The following is a 23,359-nucleotide window of genomic DNA, read 5'->3' as shown; positions in this document are numbered from 1 at the left end:
CTTTAATGCAAAGCTTAATTGCTGGTGTTGGTGGCTAGGTATCGCAGTGAGGGAACGCTGGAAGTATGATGGGTAGGTAGGTCAGGGATTTACCACCACGCCCAGGTCCAGAGGATGACAGCTGCAAGTGCTGGGAAATGGTGCTGCAATCCCCAAGCCAGCATGGGCGCCAGCCCAGTGTTTGATCATATCAGCCCTTACGGGTGGGAGAGGGGGGTGTTGTGCCAAGTCCTGTTGTCATTTGACTAAGTGCTTTTGCAGACACTAAGCCTCCTAGCGTCTAAGCTAGAGCCTGGGGTGTTGTGCAGGGTTTGCTTTACACTGTCTAGATCACTGTCCAAATCAGATGGTCGCTGTTATGGTTACAGGGCTAGCTACATCTCTGACCCTTCTCTGGTCTTTGAGGGCATCCCCACAGATAAGACTCTGTGGTTTTACTTGGGTGGGACCACACAATTCTCCCACTCTTAGGCTAAGCCTGTGCTATGAGCTGGTGGTCTGATTCCTGGGTTCTACAGACATACTCGTGCCCGGTCTCCTGTGAGCTGGCACGCTAAAGTAGTAGTATGAGCATGGGCAGCGGTGGCAGTACTGTGCTAGCAGCCCCAAGGACATGCCCATGGGATTCAGGCAGGTTTCTGCTCAGGGCGGCTGGCATGATGCCACCACTGCCCATGCTACCGCAGCTACATTAGCATGCTAGCTCAGGTGAGTTCACACGAGTCTGTCTATGCACACTGGGAATCATACCCCTATCTTGTAATGCAGAGGGAGCCTAAGGCCAAGTCCTGGGCTACCGGCCCTAGGCATCAACCATGCTTCCCGGCACCTGGAAATTTTCCCTTCAGGAGCTTGTGACTGGCAATAAGTGCAGTGACCCACCCAGCCTTCTTAAAGCAAAGGTACTGTTCCTTTAACCCCAGGAGTGAAGAGTAACCTTACTGAGAGAGGATTTCAGAACAGGGTGGCTACATGCAGGTCTATCTTACTAGTGTCTTAGACAGGCCTGTCTTAGCTCAGGCCCCTGACCTCTGGAGTCTGGGTTCGCCTTAGCTCTCTGTCCCCCTGAGCTGGAGGGACTCTTCCAATCCAGCCAAAGTTCTTTGCTTTTGGTTTCATGGGCTTGTGGTCCAAACCCAGTCTGAGCTCCACTGGGTGTGAAATCAGAGCATCAGAGTGAGCAGCAGGGCGCTTCCCAGGGTACCCGGGACTGAGGCACCTTGTTACCACCTGCCCTCAGTGCAAGGAAGTCATGTGTCTACCAGTTGTAGGCCAGCGCCCTGACTTCGCTGGCCCCAGACAACGCAAATCCTCCCCACTTGGCCTACACAGGCTCCACTGTCCCTCTGCAGGTTAGCATTGGGCACGTTTCAACCTCTGCAGCCCCCTGGGGTGTCCAGCCCCTGTTGCACTGCACAGCCACAGATTCACTGCTCCCAGAGAAGCTGTTCTCCCCAGTTTACCGGTTCCATCTCAGATCACCCTTCCTCTTAGCATACGGCACTTCGGTAAGTTCGTAGTAAAAACCAGTAAATGTCTGTTTAACAAAGAGGAGATTCAAATGACAGCAAGTAGAAATATTGGAGACCTGTGATTCTGTCTAACCATTGAGCTGTAGGACTGGAAGGGACCTCGAGAGGTCTTCTAGTCCAGTCTCCTGCACTCACAGCAGGACTAAATAAATATATGGAGATATACCTATCTCATAGAACTGGAAGGGACCTTGAAAGATCATCAAGTCCAGCCCCCTGCCTTCAGTACTAGGACCAAGTACTGATTTTGCCCCAGATCCCTAAGTGGCCCCCTCAAGGATTGAACTCACAACCCTAGGTTTAGCAGGCCAATGCTCAAACCACTGAGCTATCCTTCCCCCCAAGGGACTAAGTATTATCTAGATCAGTGGTTCTCGAACTTATTTGATCGGGCCCTTCTTTGTGTCTGCAGTCCTTTACGTGCCCCCACCCTCTCCCAGCAGCAGCACAGAAGTAAGGGTGGCAATGTGAAAAGTGATATTTGTCAATATCCGACTTAGTGCCCCATTACCACCCTTACTTCTGTGTGGCTGCTGCCACCCTGGGGCTGACAGCTGGAGCCCCACCACCTCCAGAAGAGCCCGAGCCCAGGCTGCCTCTCGGTGGGGGAAGAAGAGCCCAAACCCGCATGGTGGGGCTCCAGCTGTCAGCCCCAGGGCAACTGGGCTCCGGCTGTCCACTTTATCCCTGCCTCCCGGGTGTGCACAGCCCTCCCGCATGAGCCCTACCCAGCCAGGGCTAACGGAGCTCTTTAGTTTTTGTTGTTGTTTGTTTAAAAGGGCAAGCACACAGCTTGTGCCTCACTTGACACATTCCCATGCCTCCCTTGGGCTGGGAGAGCTGTTGATCTAGACCATCCCTGACAGGTGTTTATCTAACCTGCTCTTAAAAACCTCCAATGATGGAGATTCCACAACCTCCCTGTAAAATAAAATCAGAACACCCATTCTAGAACCTAGACTTATTTCACTAGATACCCTAAGGGCACGTCTTCGCTACCCGCCGGATCGGCGGGTAGCAATCGATCTATTGGGGATCGACTTATCGCGTCTAGTGAAGATGCGATAAAATCGATCCCTGATGCTCTGCCGTCGACTCCGGAAATCCACCGCGGCAAGAGGCTGAAGCAGAGTCGACGGCGGAGCGGCAGCGGTCGACTCGCCGCCATCCTCACAGCCAGGTAAGCCATAGCTGAAGTTGCGTATCTTAGGTCGACCCCCCTTCCTCTCCCCCCCCCCCCCAGTGTAGACCTAGCCGTATAGAGCTAGGCTCACTCCAGAGACCTTTCGGTGGTTTTTCAGCCAGGCAGGCTGTGATCCCTTTTTCCTGAGGCCAGCCACACTGCCAACTTGCCTCCTCAGTGGAGGATTCGGTGTCTCTCCCAGCAACCCCAGATATATCAAAACAGTCCTTTGAGCTTTATACATAAGCTGGACACCCTCCCGCTCTGTGTTCCTTTTTGTAGATTCTGCCATCTCTTGTTGATTTTGCAATCTTGATTAGCTGGTGGCGACAACATGTGCTAATAGACTTCCATTGTGAGAGAGACAATGGCCAGAGCGAGAGATAAGCATCTACTACCCCCTGCCTACCAGAACCTGTCCCAGGCACGTCACCTCCTGGTGACCTACCTTCAATTCAATGCTTTAGTTTCCAGTATAGACACATAGCTTCATAAATATTATCCATACAAAAAGAACAGGAGTACTTGTGGCACCTTAGAGACTAACAAATTTATTTGAGCATAAGCTTTCGTCTCTAAGGTGCCACAAGTACTCCTGTTCTTTCTGCGGATACAGACTAAGACGGCTGCTACTCTGAAACCTGTAATTATCCATACACACATTCAGCAATGTTTATGCTGATTGGTGAGCTCTTGGCATAGATCTTACATTGCCACCCTTTGGTGAATTATTGTACATGTACTTGACTCGGGATCCATGAAAAGCTCTGTGCCTCCCATGCCCTCTGCCAGTTAGCACAAGAGGTTGCTGAATCACAGAGGCTCTTTCTGAGAAGTGTATATTTTGTTCCACCTCCCGCACCACGCTTCCTGGGTGCATTTCGTGACAGTGCTGCTGTTGAATTAACTCAGTCTATGCACGAAGCAGACAATGGCCAGGTTAATAGTATTCACAGATTATTACGAGCAGCTCCAAATCCGTCTGCCGTCGTGCGGCATTTGGGGGCAAGTGTCAACAGGCATGTCTAGAGTCTGTTCCTCACTAAGACGCTGCTTCAGAAGCAGTTTTGATCTCCACATAAAGGCGGTTGAGGAAGGCTGTGGGGTGGGGGACACTCTAAATCTCAGGGGAGCTGGATATTCTTTGTGTCTCCTGAGAAATGTTGTTTTACCACCTGTGTTGACTGCACCATACTTTGGCCTCTTCTCAAATTTTGCAGTCACTGAGAGTTTCCTCTAGTAGTTAGAGCGGGGACTTGGCATTGTTGGGACACCAGCGTTCAGTTGAAGACTCGCTGAGTTGCTCTAGGCCAGTGGTTCCCAACCCTTAACCTGTGAACCCCTTTCACTAAAATGTCAAGTCTCGTGAACCCCGTCCTAAAAATGAATATTTCCAGGGATTTTCTCTTTTACCTGAGTATAAATTATAAAATCAGTGATCTTGGAAATGTAAAATTTTGTTTTTTTATGACATTCTTATTACACACTATTTATTATTTCATTACAGTATTTTTATTACATTATGAAAACGGCAACACTTTTCCAAGATCTCACTTTCGTAGCTTGTGTCACTTTGAATAAGCCTGTTTATAAGACAAGGCTCCTATGTTTCATCAAGGAGTATCAGATGTGAAACAGCAGGAAGGTATTTAAGAAGCCAACTCAGAGTTCCTCCTACACAAGCATTCAGGTCTTGAGCAGTCCAGGCAAACAACGCACGTTACAACAAAGCTTAAACTTGTTCTTCATAATAATTTTAAAAACAACACTAGCTGCCTATTTAATTTTAATAACAGCAAAAAATATCCACTTCCCCTTCCATTTCTCCTAAGGAGTCTTGAAGTTTAAATCTCCTCAGTGTGATAGATATGCTTGCTTTGATCTGCTTAGCTCTTGGAAGTCCAGGGGCTCCAGGCTGCTGGCCCCGGGGTGCCTAGGGACAGCTCTGTCTGCCATTAGGGATTTTTTCCCCCGAGAACCCCTTGTAACATTTCTCAAACCCCCAGGGGTTCACAAACCCCAGTTTGGGAACCACTGCTCTAAGCAAGCCCCCAGCTGTCTGCCTTTTTTACCATCTGTAATGTGGCACCTACATTACCCAGATGTTAAGTGCGACTAATGTGCTCTGAGATCCTTCAGGGAAAGCTGTTCCTTAACTGATTGTTCTGTTCTTGCTGAACTGCTGGTGGGTAGTTTCAGGACAGGTAATTGGTCTGTCTGGTTTGAGGGCCAATGAAGCTTGATAGTCACTTCATCCTCCACCTCCTCCCCACCCTTGTCCCCCTCAGAACTTTACTGTAAATATAACGCTGGTTTCAATAAACACAGACTTGGCTGTGACCCGCATACCCACCAAGCTGGGCCACTAAATTCTGTTGTATCCAGCAGCGTGGCTATTGGCATGCAATAGAAAGGGAGTGGAGGACACTGGAGGGAGGGGTGGAGGGGAGGTTGAGCTTGGAGTGACACCGGAAACTGATGTTTCTCCTTTAGCAGAGGTCTGACTGCACATGAGGAATCTAATTCCAGAGATGGGCTTGCTTCAGCTCTTCAGAGATGTCTGGCAGATGGATCTCTTCTGGGCCACTGATGTTGTGGGGCTATTCAGACTTTTGCCTGGTTTTAATAACTCTCAGGGGAAGGGGGTGCAAGCCAGGAGCTGGAAGTACCCTGTGGTACTTGTGTAGCACCATCACTGTGTCTGAGCACCTCCCACGTATTGAAAAGAGAAATAATTTTAACCTCTTGCTTCCCAGCAGATGGAGAACTAGCTTGACTAGGCAGTAGAGTACCTTGGGGGGGTGTGTGTGTGTGTGTGTAAAGATCTTGCTGAGGGAAACCCAAGTCAGGGTTTGAGTTTTGCCATTTGTTCTGAAAGGGGTGGCTCCACAGTTCTGGTGGAAGGTAGCTATTGCAGGAGATCATGGCCATGGAGCGGGTGATGCACTCGCTCTCAGGGAGCAAGGGCTGATTCCATGAAGGGCTTTGGAGATGAGGCTAATGGTGATGTGTTCGTGGTGACCTGTGGGCTGAGCAGACAGGCTGCTGCTCTGTGTCCTAGGAGTTTTTCAGGGTGCGGTTTCTAGATGTGAGTTAGTAATTAAATCTGGCTGTTCCACGGGTGGCTCTCTCTAGCCAGTTCTGCTTGATGGGCTGGGATGCAAGCTCCTGGCTAGATGGGATGAAGTGGGTGTCTTGCTGTCCTGGCTACTTGGGCATCATCGAATAGCATTGAGTCCACACTGTGGGCTGAATTATCCAGAGCATCTGCCTGTCGATTGGACGTCGTTCGAGACAAGCTGAGAATGTCTCTGCAGCTAGAAGTAGAGCCAGAGAATCCATCTGCCCTGTCAGGCATTGAGCCAGAAGCCCTTGTTATTTTAGATGCTAAAACCCCATTCTCCCGGGAAACTAAATATGTTTCCTGGTGAAGTCGCACCTGACTGACTCGGAGGCCCCACGAGGAGGGAAATGGGCTCCAGTGCTCATGCAGGAATCGTAGCAAGCTTGTGAGGCCAGCTGCTCTGTGCTCGCTGCCAGTGCAGGTGCAGAAGCTGCTGTGTGCCTCTCGGTGAAGGGAAGGTTTCCGAGTAACGCCTCTTCATGCCACGGTGCAGCCCGCGGGGTTTCAGCCCTTCGGAGATATCCCGGGGTGAGGAGCAGGGGGGAAGGCAGGCTCTGCTCCTCGGAGTAAGCATCTGGCATTGAGAGAAGGGCCAAAAACTGATCCAAGAGGGTCTGAGTTGCTGGGGTGGTGGGAAGTTGCCCTGCTGACACTGCTCCCTTGTTATCTGATTTGATGTGGAGGAAGGGTTCAGGACAATGGAGCGTTTAAGGTGGGAATGGGTAGAAACGGCACCTGAGAGTCCCTGATATGCCTCTCTGCGGGAGAAGCTGTCCAGGGAGATGAGTCCACAACTTGTATCTGTGTGTAGTCCGACACAGCGCAATCTGTTCCCCTTTACAGCTCATTCGGATACTCTCAACACCTCCTAAGTCCCGGAAAGAAATCCGCTAAAGGGGGATTGTGCTTGTATGAAAGAGAGGGTGCGTGTGTGAACAGGGAGGGTCTGTCCTCTAAGCTCGGGCATTGGAAGGGGCTCCTGTGTACAGAACACTTTGATGTAGTCTCTGGCCTGACCTTGCTGTATGCTCGCCTGCCTGGCCATTTGAACAGCAGCGCAGAGCTGGGGTCTGAGTCCGTTTGGGCAGCACTGGGAGTGCTTGAATCCCTCTCTAAAGGAATCCCCGTGCTCTGTAATCTGTTTGGCTTCAGTAACTGCAGCCGCCTGCCTTTCAAGGCCAGGTGGGCATGTCGGTTCCTCCACCCGCATGTGCTAATTGCTTCTAAAGCAACATTGGGTCCAGCAATTGGAGGTGAACAGCCGAGTAATGAAACGTGAGTGCTGTCGTCCATCTGTGGGACAGGCCAGGGAAGGGAGGGCGCCCCCCCTGGGAGAGGAAAGGGTGTTCATATAATACACCCTGCACTTCGTGTCTTCAAAGCACTTTATGAACACTTAATAGAAATTAGTACTCAACTCCTCTGTGATGCAGCTAACTCCTGGGTCCGTTTTACAGACTAGGGATATGTTTACACGGCAAGGGAAGCCCAGGTATAGTAGAACTCAAGTTAGCAGACCCTGGGTTTTTTAACCTAGGACTTGATCGTCTACACGCATTTGTAACACCTGTTGTTGAACCCTGGGTCCTAGCCTGGGGTTCCAGCATCTGCACTGTATGGGCCCGAGTCCAACCACCCGTATCCCAGACTTTCTTGCACCCTCCTAAAATGTGGCCTCTTTAGTCCCTAGTTGATGGTGCAGTGTGGGAAAATTTGACTGTCTGGGAGACAAAAAAAAGTCAGCCCGTGGGATTATGGAATGCTTTTGGTGGACTCCCAGAGCACGAGTCAGTGGGGCTGTGTCTGCATTGCAAAGCAATAGGGCTTGAACCCTGGGTCCCACTTTGACTCAGGCTCAGAACCTCCAACCCCGTGGGGTCCTATGACCTTGGGTCTAAGTCCTGAGCTAGGGCAATTTGTGTGTAGATGGCAGGGGGATTAGGCTTGAGCCAGAGTTCAAACCCTGGGCTTACATCGCAGTGTAGACATACTGTAGGAGCTGGAGACACAAAGACTGACTTTCCAGTGCTATGTACCTAGTTGATGGCAGGCAGGGCTAAGACTGGAATGCAGAGCTGTTGGCTCCCAGTCCTGTGAGACCATATTGCTTCCGGACGGGTGCCGAATCAGGCCTGGGCTGAGTCTCTGATCTTGGGCTGGAGGCAGGGTAAGTGACTACTAACCACCGCTTTCATGTGCATTCCTTCCCGGCAGAAAGAGCTGCGGCCTCGTCTCTGTCCGATGAAGAAGGGCCCTAACGGCTACGGATTCAACCTCCACAGTGACAAAACCAAGCCGGGGCAGTACGTCCGGGCCGTGGACCCAGACTCGCCAGCTGAATCGTCAGGGCTACGTCCGCAAGACCGCATCATTGAGGTACGTTCAGGAGGCAGGGGCAGTGCAGCTAGGGGAGGAGGAGAGAATGAGTGGTGAAGCAAGGGAACGACTGACGAGGTCGCAGAGGGCAGTGTGTGGGAGGGGCCTCTGTCGGATGCCAGGGGGATGGAGATCGGCAACGTCATGAAGATGCTGCATTCCACATCTTGCACCCACGAGCGTAGTCATCTGAACTGGGCCCAGACTCCTCCTCTGGGGTTAGTAACGTGGGAAGCTTGTCCTCTTCCTGTGCAAAGTAAGGAAAACTCAAGTCTTGCAGTCCATTCGCTTGGGGCCTGTTTTTATCCATCAAGAAATGAATCGTTAGAATCAGCCTCTGCAGTGTGACTTTGTCTATGACTAGAGTCCTGACGCCGGCCCAGTCATCTTATAGTCACAACCAAAGTCTGTGGGACGGTCCCACCCACCCACCTCTCCCTCACGTGTTGTCCGTGGCCAGGACATTAACAGGAATCCCTTCGCTGCTGTCTGTAGGAGGATGAATCTGCAGTGGATCCTGTCTGACAGCTCTGCTTTCTAGGGCATGGTACACTGAGCATGTACAGGCCCTGATACGTGTGCCAGGAGATGGCCGAGGCGATTTCCTGGCCTCTTTAATTAGTGTGTAGGAGCCCATGTGGCAGCTGTCCCCCAGCCTGTGTGTACACAATGCCTCATGCTCTTGCCGCAGGTCTGTTGCCCAACCTGTGTGCATATGCTGCCCTGCGCTCCGGGCAGCTTTGCTGTGTAGTCCTGCGCTAATCACTTAGAGAAAATCTGATTTTAATGAGGTTTTGCTGGCTGCTCTGCTAATCCCCGAAAGGCTAGCTCTGGGGACCTGCAGGGGCTCGAGGGTGGCGGAGTTCTGGCTGCCATCCGTGCCCGGACAACCAATAACAAGCCCTTTTCCAGGCTACCCCACCTTCCTAGTACCGGATGTGCCATTGGGAAAGCCCTCCACAGAGCTCTCCAAAGACTTCCTGCCCTGGTCTCTAAGCCACTTCCCCTGTCTTCAGGCCATTCCCAGGTGAAAGTCTCTGCAGCACTGTTCTGACTCAGCCTGCTGGAATCTCACCAGGGCATTGATGGGATAGTCACCACCACATCACTCCAGCCTTTCCGCCTCCCCCAGCATGACTTAACCTGCCAGCCGCTCGCTTGGAGCACAGGTTAAATGTTCATGGTGGGACATGCTGCCCTTGAGTCAGCTGTGAGGCTGTATCAGTTCGTTCCGTTAAAAAGCCATTGTCTCCAGCTGGTCAAATCCTTTTGTCCTATCTTAGCATCCCAAGTCCTCGTGCTCCCTGTACAAGGAGGGGCTGTGAGATGGTGAGTTATGGGTTAGCCTTGCTCCCCACAGTCAAGTGTGCACTGCTGTAGAGTAGTGGGGTGTGGGGGGGAGGAGATAAGTGTGGATTTCGTGTGAACATCTTCTAGGCTTGGGAAGCAGCATGTGGGCTGAGCCACTAGTCTGAAGTTCCCGAATGCGGTGTAAGGCCAATAGGAAGGGACTAGATCAGATTTTTGAGGTATGCTAGTGACCACTACCTCTTGGTCCAGAGACCCCTCTTTCCTTCCTGGGGTTTCCATCTCAGTCTAAAAGCACTGTAGTGTCTCATAGCGATTTAGTTGGAGTTGGTCCTGCTTTGAGCAGGGGGTTGGACTAGATGATCTCCTGAGGTCTCTTCCAACCCTCATCTTCTATGATTCCTGACTAGAGCCTGGTCTACACTAGAAACTTTTGCTGGTATAACAGTGTTGGTTAGAGGTGTGATTTATGTACGTATGTGACATTTCCATACCAGCAAAAGCCAGAGTGTAGATGCAGCTATACTCGTATCAAAGCGCTTTTGCTGGGATGGGTTATTTTGCTCACCAAACTGATAAAAGCTACAGTGGCAAAAAAGCACTCTCTGGCTGGTATCAGCTATGTCTACACAAGGTGGGTTTGATGGGATAGCTTGTTGGCAAACTTTTTCTAGTGTGGACGTAGCCTCGGTTGCTTTTCCGCTGCAAGCATTCTTCCGTGTCCCTAAGTTATAATACAGAGGAATGGGACTTATGAAAAGCCTCTGTTCGCAGAGAGCCTGGACTCTCGCTCCTGCCATCAGCTTCAAGTCTGATCAGCTGCAGCCACAGCACAGCTGTGTAGGAAGGAACACAGGTCAGCTGAGTTAATGTAGTCAATGTCCTATTCAGAAATGAGGCGCGCAGCTCAGAGCTGGTAATGCTGAGGAGCGATCCAGTGGTTGCTTAGGTCAGGCTCAGAGAGACGTGTGCAAAACAGGAAACGTTCATAAGAGAGAGTCTGAAATGTGACTAAGTTGCAAGACTACAGAGCCCCGATCTTTGTGTCAGACTCCGGATCTGATCTCTGTGGCACAGCCAGCTCTTCCTCCAGACCTGCTCTTCTTCCTGGGCAGGTTTTGGCAAAGGTGTCATTGGAACCCATTCCTCCTCCATCATTGCTACATGCACTTGTAAATTGGGCTGAATGTCCAGGGCTTCCGCACCTCCCATAGGGCCAGCCAGAATATTTTTGCGGTGACTTGTCTGAGGGCCTGGATCCCAGGCGTGGCAGTCAGATAAGAGAGTTGGTCACAGAGTCTTTCTGAAGTGTAGGATTTGGGTGGAACAGGCCAATGGGAGCTGAGAGGAATGTCACAACATGGGTGAAGCATCCGTTCCTCTTGTCACGTGGGGACTGTCACCTGTCCAGGCTAGGGATCCGGCTGTTCCGAGCTGCTGGACAACAAGAGTCTGATGTAGGCAAGAGTGAATGTGTCTATTGCTTGGGGGCGGGGGGTGCTCACAATGTACAGCCCTGCAGTAGCCTGCCTGTTCCCGTACCAGCCCGGTAGCAACTGAATGGGATAATAGTCAGCATGTGACTGGTATCAGCATTTCTGTCTAACCTGCAACCAGCCTTGTAATTCAGTACAAATCTCCTCCTTTCACGGTCTTTCCTCTAACTCTGCCCATTTCCCTTCCGGCAGGTGAACGGACAGTGCATGGAAGGGAAGCAGCACTCGGACGTGGTGACGGCTATCAAAGCTGGGGGAGATGAGACCAAGCTGCTGGTGGTGGATAGCTTAACAGATGAGTTCTTCAAGAAATGCAAAGTCGTTCCCTCGGAGGAGCACTTGACAGGTGACAGGGTAGCAGCTGTGGTGCTGGGGCTTGCGTGTGGTGGTGGGGTGGGGTGGGTTTTACCTAGACAAGGCCACGAGGTTCTCTGCAAATAGATGGCTTAAGGCGGGAGATGGAGGCTGGGAACAGAAGGCTTCCTGCTTATGGGTGGTTTCATTTCCTGTCCAAAATGAGAGAGGGTAGAGATCTGTCCTGGTGAGGTGTGACCTCTGTAGCATCTCCACGCAGCCCTTGGTGCTGACTGCTTGTGGCCTCTCTTCCTAATCCACAGCACGTAATTAGTTTCCAAGGTGTGCTCTGGTTCACCAGCTCCGTGGGAAGCTGGGAAGAAAAGTCGCCAAGACTTAACCCCGAAGTGACGTGACGTGGCTTGCACTGGTGTCATGCAGCCTTTCTGCCTGCAAAGCTGGAAACTACCTCGCAAGCCAAAGGCTTTGCTGGCTTCCTTAGCATCTTATATGCCAGTGGGGAATGATCTGGCACTGTCGGCCTGGTTCCCCTGCACTCGGTCACCCCGCTCCCTGACTGTGCGGGCGTCTGTCCAGGGTTGTGTGAATTTTATAGCTGAAATGGTTAAACTTTGACAGGGTTTATGAGAGGAGGGGCCCAATTTCTTTCTCTCTCTCTTCTGAATCAGAGAGCAGGCCAAGCCAAGAGCATGACTGGCCACTCTAGCTCCTGGTCCATGCCCTTCCATTATCCCAGAGACCAGTGGAACACACTCCCCTCCGAAGCTTTACACTGGACTTGGTGCTTCAGTAACTGTATCAAAAAAATGTAATTCTACCACTGGGGAGGTTTAAGTGCAAAAGCTTAAGGGCCCAGCTGTCCCTGCCACAAGCCACCTCTTCTAGAACATGTGAGGGTCTTGGCTTGAACCTCCTGACTGCATGAGAGCTAGGGAGTCTGCAAGGAGGGCCTCAGCATCTGGCAAGACTAATAACCACCAAACAAAATAGCAGCCTAGTGTTAAGTGGGCCCTGGTGACCAGCCTAAAGAGCTTTCTATCGGGCCTAAAGAATTCTTGTTTCAATAGTTGGATTTCCTCTAGCAGCACGGAACTCTAGGATGCCAAACAAGAGTGGAAGCTGGCCAGATTGTGTGAGAGGCAGGAGGGACTAACACTGCAGCAGTTCCAACGGCTGGAGTAGGCCCGGGTTAGGCAATTCTGTGTCCCCCTCGGTCTGCCAGCAACTGCCAGGGGAGAGCTGGGTTTTGCTGGGTGCTAGATGCTTGGTTAAGGGCGGGAAACGCTTGCTGAGGATCTGAGCTCACGTTCTGGAGAACTAGGTTCTTTTCCACTCCTGACCCAGGATTTGGTGGGGGTGTGGCAGGGGAGGGTCTGCAGCAGAAAATCCAGGACTTCACCACCAGACTCTGAAGATCTGGGTCCAGTGTGGCTCAAAAGCCCCTAAGAAAACAAGCGATTCTGGTTGTTTTGTTAGCTTGAAACATGCCCCTGGTATATTTACTCTCTAAATCCAAACCCGGCCTCCGAGGAAGGATAAATCTTGCTTAGTAGCAGCGAAGAACTGCATGGCCGCCTGGGCCAGCGGCGCTAAGGGGTTCACAACAGTGGAATCCAGTGCTTGGCTCTGAGGGAAAAGGTCAGTTTGCCGCGCAGACGTTGACATGAGTCTAATGAGCGAGCCGGAAACCTCGGGAGCTAGATACAGGTGTCTGCCATTTATATCTCTGAGCCTCCACCACCGCCTGTGGGCTGGTCTCACTTCAAGCCCTTGTTCTGCTGGAGAGGAGGAAGTGAATGGCACCTCCTAGGTCACGCTTGCTGTGACTCTTTTTATGTGCTTCCTGGCGGGGGGGCAGGAAGCTCTCTAGAATCTCTTAATTAATCCTGTTAACCTCCTTCTTCCCCACCAAAATAGCCCAGCCCTGCGGGTGAGTCCGTACGGAGATGTTCTAAGTGGCCCCTCAGAATAGCATCACCCGGGACAGATGCTCAGCTTGGGTTCCCTGCCTTGCCTGGGGCCCCTTGAGATTCTTCCTGGGGCTGATCTAAGGGAGCTTAGGAGAGTGGTGCTTTCTGTGGCATAGGATCTCTTTAAAGCGGGGGGTGGGCTGGGCAAGGTTGGCCCCACCTCCACTCTCCTTGCCTCCGTCCTGGTGTCTGGCTGCAGGCGGTTATCTCTTATCTTCTTTTGCTCCAGGAGTTTCCCATGAGCTTTCCTGCCACCTGAGTTCTTCGTGCAATAACACTTTGACAGGGCCTGCTGTCCAGTGGCTTGAGCAGGGGCCAGGACTGCTGGGTTCTGTTCCTGGGTCTGCCACTGTCTTGTTGCATGGCCTTGGGAAAGTCACTTTACCTCGGCACCTTAGCTTATCCACCAGTGAAGTGGGTCTCGGAAGGGGTGTTGGGAAGTGCTGAGATGGAAGATGCCTCTAGGGGCACACATCCGGGTCTACATCAGCGGCCACCTCCTTGGGTTCATTGCACTGGTCACTTGTTCCCAGTAACATAGATGCGGGACGTAACCCTGCAGTGGAGGCTCTGGCCGTAGGGGACTGCGAGGATGTGGTTTCCCCACCACAGCCCCTGTTCTCAGTGTTTCTACAGCCTGCAGCTGTGCACTGGGCTAAACCATGGTTTAGTGTGTGTTTGAGACGGTCGGTTTTAACCCTCTGCGCACGCACCCGGGCTAGGAGACGAGTCCTTGTCTTCGCTGCACAAAGGGCATTTGGGCTGGGAGGTCGCAACAAGATAACTGACACGCGGCGGTTATCCTGCCGCAAAATCCTAGTGCAGACAAGTCCTTGCCGTGAGGTCGTCAGGTGAGGTCAATGCTCTGCTCCCTGCCTGTGGTTCACCTCCCCTCGCTGCATCGCAGTGAAAACTACAGAGCCTCGTCTCCACTAGGGTTTCCCGGCATTTGTTATCCTGCGGTAAAAACGCTCCTTTTTCGGCGGGGAAGACGCAGCCAGTCCGGGTGCAGTGGCAGATAGAGGGGCTGGATCTTCTCAATGGCAAACGGCAGCTTTTTGTCCATGGCTGGAGAGGGGGGGAGGGGGAGCCTGCAGTCCTGTGGATGTTGGCTCCTTGGTTGCCTAGCAATCTGGCTTTGGGGGCTTTCTCGCTGCTTTTCTCTCTGGGAAACTGAACTTCCCATAGTAAAGGGGAGAGGAGACTCCGCGGGAGGCGGGAGCCAGCCTATTTACTCCAGGCAGAAAGATCTGAGTGCCCAGCGGGAGGAATGAAAGATCTGCCCTGCGCCCACGGGGGGTGAATGCAATAATAATGGGGTTCCGCTTTAAGCAGTGGCTGGTGCTTTAAGATTCTGGGGTGTCTTCAGAGGTGCTTTTTTGTCTAGCTTCCTCCTGGTCTGTGGCAGTTCTGTAGAACCGTTTCCAGCTTCACTTGAGGGGGTGAATTTGCTCCCATCCCGTAGTGGCAAATGTCACTAAATTTGAGAGCTGGGAATCTTTGGCTGCCATTAAGAGTAAATACGAGCTGGTTTTCCTCCACATGCCCTGCCCCCCAGGACTAACCTCTGATCACAAAAGGATCTGCTCTCTCATGCCAGCAGTAAGGAAGTGAACGGCCATTGGATCTTTCTGGGTAACTGGGAGTGGCACGCTGGGCAGCGGCTGATCTGGCACAGGGAGGCTGCAGAGTGGCATTCCCTTTCTCTGCCTTTCGGATCCCTCCTCCACTCCAAAGGGGTAACTTTATGGGGAGTGATGTGGGTCTGACTTGACTCTGCTAATACAAAGGCAGTCTCAGTGCCAGCCAAGCGAAAGCATTGTCTGCAGGATGGCACAGCCTGCCTTACCCCTAGCTCTGTGCCTTTGGGGTGCAGTGCATGGGCAGAGCTGGGAGGCTGCTGGATAAGCAGCCCCACATCTACAATGATGCCCAGTGCCTGGATGTAAGGACAAATAAAGGCAGTGGGTGCTGGTTAAGTGAGGATTTTGCAGGCTCTTTGTAACTGCATGTCTGTGTCTTATCCCCCAGGTCCCTTGCCAGAGCCAGTTGCCAACGGCGAAGTAGAGAAGGTAAAGATCCTGCCAAGTCTCAACTTTTATAGATGGCATCGAAATGCCACGTTTGCTGCCTGCTGTGCTGTCACTGCAGCATGCACGCCCCCTCCTCCCTGTCGCTTTGCCCCACCCCAAAGCTGAGTGGCTCTTGGAGCCTGTCACGTTCCCAGCTTGTGTTCCAGAGCAGCGCTGACCTTTGCAAAGGAAGGAAGAACTTCACTGTCGGCCACCGAACACATTAAGACGGGCCCATCTCTGCCTGGCTCCACCCCTTCCCAGGGAAGAGAATGGCCCTTTCTTTAGGAAGGGGCCGGACTCCAAAGGCCTCGTTACTTCCAGTCTGGTTTGGAAAAACAAAACCTCATTAACCGTGGTGCAGAAAGGAAGGCGTCGGCTCGTTAGAGCCTGCTGGGAAATCGTAATATACATCAGGAAAAGGAGGGAGGGGAGACAAGACAGGCTGCTGTTTCAGACTAGGGCATAATGCCATGGGTGAGGAATAGGCAAATCTTGCCAATGGGATCGCTCCATCGGGCTTACTGACTAACTGGTGGTGCCAGTGGGTGGAGACAGCCTGGATATTGGAGAGGGGCCAGGGATCAAGAACGGATTCCTCCACCTGGATCCTTATCCAAGTCTAGATGAGCTGTTTCATGTAGGTGTAGAAGCTGGGGCGGGAAGGACTGAACATATGAGTCCCACAGCTGTTATGATGGGAACATCGGCACTGTTGCCGAGTTGGGCCTGGGCGATAGGGGGACTGTAGCTTTTCTCCCTCCCCCACCTGTCCAATGGCTGCATCTGTGGCTTGACAACCTTACTGGGCTCTCCTCTGGTGCACTCCCTGCCCTAAAGAACCTCCAGGTGTTCTCTGCATCCACACTCACCTGAGCCTTGTTTGCCTGGGGCCTGGCCTACACACCGTGTGTGGACCTGTTCGTTTCAGTTAGGGCTGGGACTTTCCTACCGACGTGGCTCTAGCGGCGTAACTCTGAGTGTGGACACGGTTCTACTAGGATAAAAGTGCAGAACGGGCAGGAACAAGCTAGAACTACAAAAGCCCAGTAGAACTGTGTCCACACTGGGGGGCTGTGCAGTTTTGAAGAAGAGTGTAGGAGTAGCTCTCCAGTGCAGAGAACGGATCTTGTACCCTTGGGGCACTAAGTAACAATGCTTAGACCCTAGCCCTGGAGCTGCGATGTGGCCGGTCGCTCTGGACGGCAGGAGAAGGGAAGGGGTCTCCACGTGCCCTCTCTTTCCCCCCCACCCCCGCCCCGGCCTGTCCAACGCTAAGGCCAGAGCTTGAAGCAGCACAGCTGCTGTGTTTAATCCTGCCCAGCTCTGAACAGGAAGCACTGAAGCCTGTCCAGAAGATGCTTATTAATCGGCAGCCTGTCAGCAGCTTATGTGCTCGGAAGAAGGATTTCCCAGACCCCCCACTTACTGGTCCCGCCGAGGGAGGAGCTAATTGGCATCAACGTCACTCCGCTCTGCAGGGGGTTGCACGGACCTTCTGGACCTATAAGAGATGTGGTTTGCATCTCCCTCCCCTCCCGAGGAAAGCGCTTCGTTCCCTGCAGTCTGTGGTGGGGCCCTGAGCCTTCCTGGAGAGGATCTTGCTTTTAGTGAGATTCCAGTCCGTGCTGGCAGGCGGGCGGTGTTAAGGGGAGTTCTGGCATTTGGGCTAATCCTGCCTTGGGGTTTCAATCTGCCTTCCCTTCTGGCTCCTGCTAAATGGAGCTGAGCAGCTGTTAGCCCTCCTGATCCCCTGAGGAATGCAAAGCCGGGGGGGAGGGAGGGAGTACAAGTTCTGGAAGTAGGGCTCCTCGGCCACTGAAATCTCTAGGGCCCTGACCTCTCATGCAGGGCAAGTGCCTCAACCTCTTAGAGAAGCAGGAGAGCTAGCAGAATCTGCAGATGAGATTTGGGGCTCTGCATTAAAAATTACCAACTCGTCTGCCTCTGCACTGCCCGTTACACCCACCTTGGGTGCCCCTGCCCTCTCAGATCCACCCATGGCCCTGCCTGTGTAAGGCACCCCCAGCACAGGGTACTTCTGAATCTACTGGCCATTGACTGGTTCACAGCAGTTGTTCTTGTCCTGGATAAGGTCAATCTCTAGATGTTTTTCGTGCACAGGCTGTTTCAAGAGGGTAGCATTTGGAACTGGCCCTGCCATCTGCTGGCAGGCATTACGAAACCTTCCTCTCAATGTGACTTCAGTGTGAGTTTCCCTCTCCTATAGGGGAGCCACTGCACAGAAGGGAGAGGTGGTAGGAATGGCTGGGGAAAAGGCCTGCCCCTCTGGCTGGGGGAGGTGGCAGCTCAAGGTCTCACTTGGTTTCGTTTCTTTCAGGAGGACAGCAGAGAGGAGCGGCCAGAGTCCGTGTCTGAAAGTCCATCAAGCCCCGAGCCAATGGCGGTGTCCCCCTCTTTCAAAGAGACCTACAACGAGGTATGGGCAGCTGCCTGCTCGGCAGGGCTTTGGGTTGCACCTGGGGGACAACTGGCTGATTTGAAGCAGAAGTGAGGAAGGGGGGTAGGATTTACCTCCTTGGCTGGCAGGGAGGGAGGAAGTTGGGGAGCAAGCCCCTTCCTGGTGCATGGGAAGAGACCTTTGCCTTGGAGACTCATCACTTCTCCTTGATGGAACAGCAGGGACCCTGGTGTGTAGCAATGGGCTCATCCCCTTCTCTGGCCAGGCCTGGCAAAGCATCACCTATGCCAGAGAACAGTCTTGCACAGAAGGCTGTCTCTCTTTTTAGACTCTTAAATAAAAGTGAGCTGATTTCCAAAGGGGCTGAGTGCAGGCCGCTCCCCTTGAAACCAGGAGAGCGGCACGTACCCAGCACCTCTCTAGATCAGGCGGCTCCTCCCTAGACACCGGGGGCCATTCAGAAGGTAATTGTAGGTAATCCGGTGTGCAAACGGTGGCTTAACAAAATAGCTTGGGCTTGAGGCAAGGGGAGAAGACCCAGGATAGTGAGGGATAGAGGCAGACCATCTGCTCGAGTGGGTGAGATCAGGGTGAAATGCTCGAACGCTCATTGTGCCTGTCGCTCACCTTTGCAGTCTGACTCGCAAGAGAAGGAGGAGAAGCGAAACTCCACGCCCGATCCACTCCTGGACCTCAACGTTCCCCTGGCTGTGGCCAAGGAGCGCGCGCACCAGAAACGCACCAGCAAGAGGGCGCCGCAGATGGACTGGAGCAAGAAAAATGAACTGTTCAGCAATCTCTGAAAACCCCCCCAGCAGAGGAGAGGAGAAGTAGCAAACTCTCCAGCGTCTGGCCCAAATCTCCACCAGCATCTCGCTTTCTTCCCAGTCTCCAGTTTCGCTAGGGAGCGGAATCCTTTCCCCTACACTTGGATTGCACAATTTGGTTTTCTCTACTGTAATCTAATCTAAAGGGAAAAAAAGCACAATGGCTCCTTTTGTGAGTTTCCAGAGCAGTGTTAACATTCAGAGAACGACAAGATGTTTTTGTGCGTCTCAATAGCTTAGGGTTCATGCGTGGTAAGAAGTTGGACCATTCCACGGGCCCAAATCAAACCCCTTTGTGTTGGCAGTGGGCACTGTGGGACACCTTTCATTCTCTCACTGGCTTTTTACTGAAAGCTTAAATCCATGTAAATGCAGGGAAGACATTCAGCAGTGACGTGGGATTTTGAGTGCCTGACTTGAGACCCCTTAAAGAGGCCTGATTTGATGCTCGGCTCTTAAAGGAGCTTGGATATATTTTCAGGTGTCTCCAGCTGAGCACCCAAAATCAGTAGACATATCTGAATATCTCAGCCTTAGGCTTCAGTGTATTTTAAGCTTCAGTTTGGCCAAGAACCAAACAACATTCCTTCCAAGAGTTACTATTTGTTTAGGGTGGGTTTTTTTTTGTTGTTTTTATCTCTGACCTGGGGCTTCCATCTACAATGATCCACCCCCATCAAATCCCCTGTTTTGAAGGTACCCAGAGGGCACTGCAGTTGAATCAGTTTAACCGAGCACTTGTGTGAATGCCATGAAACCAGTGTCCTGTACACACCTCACTGAACCATTTGTCCCAGGCCAACTGGAAGCGAACTTTCAAAGGATCTAGCTCCCTAGGGCAGCTGAGGCCTGAGACCTGAAGGGCTTCCCTTGCCATGTTATACCCGTGGGGTTTGTTCCTCCAGGGGAGGGCTGTTTGGACCAAGCACAATGACCAATAACTGCAAGCAGGAATCTCCTTCGATGTCTGGCCGAACCGATCAGGGTTTTGAATACTGAAATGTGTAATGTAAAGATTTTTAAATAGACTCTGTCCATTCTCTGAAATGAGATGTTTCCAATCACACTGATTTTTAAGGGGGGGGGCAGGGAAAAAAGATTTATTCTGTGGCGATTTTTTCCCTGTGGATGTTTTATTTCCGTGTTTGCGATCGAGGTATTATTGTACTGTCAAGCTCAAGAGAAATGCTCTTTACCGGGAAAAAAATCCCTCCTGACTTTGTGTGTTCATTGGATGGCTAAATCCTTCTAAAGCTGTCCGCCTGGGGGCTCTGAGCAATCCCCTGATTTAGCACCTCGGCTGCACTGTGGAGAGAGACGTGATCGGGTAACTGCCAATGGCTGCTTACAGGGAACGTGTTTCAGCCCCTCCACCTAGCAGCCTTTGTCCAGGAACAACCCTCTGTGAACTGCCCTAACATGCTGCCCCGCTGCGCTAGTGCATTGTGGGAAAAATCTGGGCCGCGCTCCTGTGCTGGCTCAGCTAGTGGTGCAATGCATTTTGGGATAGCCTCCTGCCTGGAGGCGGGACTGGCTTGGCAGGAACAGGTGGGCAGGCCTTCTCTCGCAACTGAAGGGGCAGTATTAAAACTCTGCCACAGCCCGGCTCCTGAATGTCTACCCACCCATGTTAAGTGGGGGCAGCAGTCAATCATATACGAGCTCATAACAATGCTGTAGTGTTGATGGGACCCTGAGGCAGGGGAAATTGCACGTCAGGAAATGTCTGCTAGTGCGGTTTGCGTGGTGCTGCTTGTGCAGTGGTCCTGCTTGGGGTAGGGATAAAGGCCAGCAGCCCTACCCTGCCCCTTATTTTCAGAGTAAGAATAATTGCCGCTGGTGTGGCTCTGTTTAAGCCCCTCCCTCCATCAGAGCATGGGAAATTCCAAGCCTGTTGAAACTGGTGGTTTAAAGGTTTCCGGTGCATTTGGATGGTGGCACTTTGCAATGTAGTGATGCATTCTGGGCCAACTGGCCTGCTTCTGGAACCTAGCGAGGGGCGGGGAGGGAGAAGAGAGGGATCGGCTGGACCCTCTGGGTTAATGTCTCTGGATTATTAAAATGCTTTAATCCTGCTGCTCAGGGGGGTGGGGTGGGAGGAGGTGCCCATGAGACTGCTGTGAGTACCAGCCTTAATCAGCTAGGGCTGTTGCTAGAAAGGATTCCCAGGGTAGGGTCACAGCAAGCCTGAGGGACTGTCTTATCTCCGTGTTTACTGACGTGTTTACTGACCTGATTCGAGGGCAGCGGCAGCCCCTAAACTCTCTGCGAAAATAAACCAGCTGCTCTGCAGTCCATCACCATTTCACAAGACCATGCACATTCCAAAACAATCCCAAGTGGCCCGGGCCCGTGAACATCAGAGCCTCTCTCAAATGGCAGAGGGGAAGGGGTTAACAGATGAACACAGGACTGCTCCTGGGTTGGGGTGGGGTGAGGTTGGAGCAGGCGGTCACAGATTTCCCTCCCCTCTGGTAAGGATGTGATGGGAGTGAGCGGGAGACTGCTTGGGTGAATTCCAGGACTTGACCTAGCAAATCGCTAAGGTGTGTGTACCCGACCTACACTGGAGCATGCAGGTAAGTGAGGAGCTGCTGGCTGTGGAGAAGAGGAGCCTGAGATGGGACTGGGAAAGGAACAAGAGGGAGGAAGCATGGAAGAAAGGTCTACTCCATACATCAGAGACGCCCATGGCGCTGTAACAGCATTTGGTGGGCAGGTGCAGACCGGAGGCGGGGAAGAAGGGCAGGGGCAAACCAATGCATGAGGGCCTCCTAAAGGAGAAGCAGTTGCTGGAGGCAGGTAGGGTATGCAGATTTCTAAGGGAGTGGGTGAATTGTTTCCACTCCCAGATGTGTAGGAGATGGGCCTGTCTTGTGCTTGTTGATGAGCAATGGCATTTAGACTCTAAAGGAGGAAAACTACAGTAAGCGAGAGGAAGGCGATAGCTGCAGAACAGTGATGCCTAAAAGCGAAAGCAATAGTGGGTAAACTTAAAGGACTGATGCACTGGCAAGTGCCATGTCCCTTCTTATGTGGCTTGTTCTCATAGCATACAGCCTCCTACTGCTACTGGCGAGTGGAGTTGCTTCTTTAGCTCCTGGCCAGAGAAGTCCTTTGGCTGAAGATCCTGGGTTCTATCCCTGGTGGAGGTGATTATTTGGAATCAAAGTCAATGGTTCCTGACTGGGAGAATAAGATTAAAATCAAGGTGAGAGCCGAACAGAGTAGTAGAGCTATGATCAGAGTGCTCCACTCCTGCCCCTGATTATAACAGGACAATGGTTTGGGCAGTGTCATAACACCATCTCTACTAAACCAGAGAGCAGCCTCTGTAGAAGATGATCTGCTACAGAAACTTGACTCTGACTCCAGTGCCCGCCTCTGGTGTAATGACTTTACTAGGAAAGCAGAACTAGCGCCGTGTTATAAACCACAATATTTGTGGATATAGTGGCGATAATGTGGAGTCTGTACTCTGTGAACAGCGAGACATCACTTAGAGGTTTGTAGTGGAGGAAATAGGCCTTGGAGGGGAAGGTGTCCAGTGACGTGCTTGTAGAGCCTGGCTACGGATAGAGATTGTTCCAGGGCTGCCACCTTGTGGCTTGGGCTTAGCAGCGAAATCGGTGTTTGCAGCACTATTTATATGTGTGCACAATGCTGAGTAGCTTAAGTGGGTTAAACAGATAAGTCCTTAGCCTGCAGAATGTACAGCTGAAAGGCGTGGGTGAGTACAATGCACAACAAACCCGGACGGCAGTCTGGTCATAACTGCAACATCTCACGTGGCAGGACTATTCTCTAAAGCACTAGAAACTTTCCAGGGCTCAATTACAGTAGAACCTCAGGGTAACGGTCAACCACACACCTCATTTGGAACTGGAAGCATGCAATCCGACAGCAGCAGAGACCAAAAAAGAGAGCAAGCAACTGCAATACAATAAACTACTAAAAATAAAGGGAAAGTTTAAAAAAAAAAGTAATGTTTCTGTGCTTGTTTCATTTATTTTAAATTATTTCATTTAAATTAAGACTTTTTTTTTCTTCTGCGTTGTAAAGTTTCAAGCTGTATTAACTCAATGGTCGGTTGTAAACTTTTGACAGAACCACCAGACCGTTTTGTTCAGAGTTACGAACAACCTCCGTTCCCGAGGTGTTGGCAACTCTGAGGTTCTACTGTACAATGATGATTACCCTCCCCCAGCTCTTGCATTTGTGGTTGGTGGTGGAACCCTACAAAGCAGGATCTCCTCCGTCCCCTTTCGCTGAGTTCTAATGTGTCTGCTGGTTGGTCGGCTGTAAGGGGACCTCACGGCCCGGTGTTCAGAGAACAGCAACCTCAAGGAATTGGGGGTGTTCTCTAAATGGGCTGCTGCTCCTGCCCACGTTGAGAACTCCACCTTTTCACTGTGCTTCAGGAGCAAACTGGTGGAATTTCATGTGATGCAACTGTGATTGAACAATACCCAAGTGCCAAAAACTCTGTTGCTTGATTAAGAACCTATTACCCTCCAACAACAAAAATGAATTGTCCAACGGTGTCACAGCTGTGAACTTAATGGAGAATTTCCTGACTTTTTGATGTTTTTGTTTTTTGTACCAATCTTCATTCTGCCCACTGGGCCATGTGGGTGTGAAGACATCTGTCTTGGCCCTTGTCTTTCTGACCCATTGATGAGATTGCGTAGAGAGCCCCTATCTTCCCCTCCCTCACGCACCAGTTGTATGGGC

At 51.7% G+C, this 23,359-nt stretch overlaps 1 protein-coding gene across 1 annotated transcript in view; it reads left to right on the top strand.

Annotated features, from left to right (window-relative positions):
* Positions 1–19,832, top strand: part of SLC9A3R1 (SLC9A3 regulator 1) — a 37,885-nt gene extending 18,053 nt beyond the window's left edge. Inside the window, exons 2-6 of the mRNA XM_034789940.1 lie at positions 8,054–8,215; positions 11,212–11,365; positions 15,336–15,376; positions 17,718–17,816; positions 18,434–19,832. Coding sequence (XP_034645831.1) covers positions 8,054–8,215; positions 11,212–11,365; positions 15,336–15,376; positions 17,718–17,816; positions 18,434–18,601 — 624 coding nt within the window. The 3' untranslated portion in view covers positions 18,602–19,832. The remainder of the gene's footprint in view (positions 1–8,053; positions 8,216–11,211; positions 11,366–15,335; positions 15,377–17,717; positions 17,817–18,433) is intronic.
* The last annotated feature ends 3,527 nt before the right edge of the window (positions 19,833–23,359 follow it).

Source organism: Trachemys scripta, chromosome 14 (assembly GCF_013100865.1).
Source record: "Trachemys scripta elegans isolate TJP31775 chromosome 14, CAS_Tse_1.0, whole genome shotgun sequence".
Taxonomy (NCBI): Eukaryota; Metazoa; Chordata; order Testudines; family Emydidae; genus Trachemys; species Trachemys scripta.
This window is presented reverse-complemented; position numbering and strand designations above follow the sequence as displayed.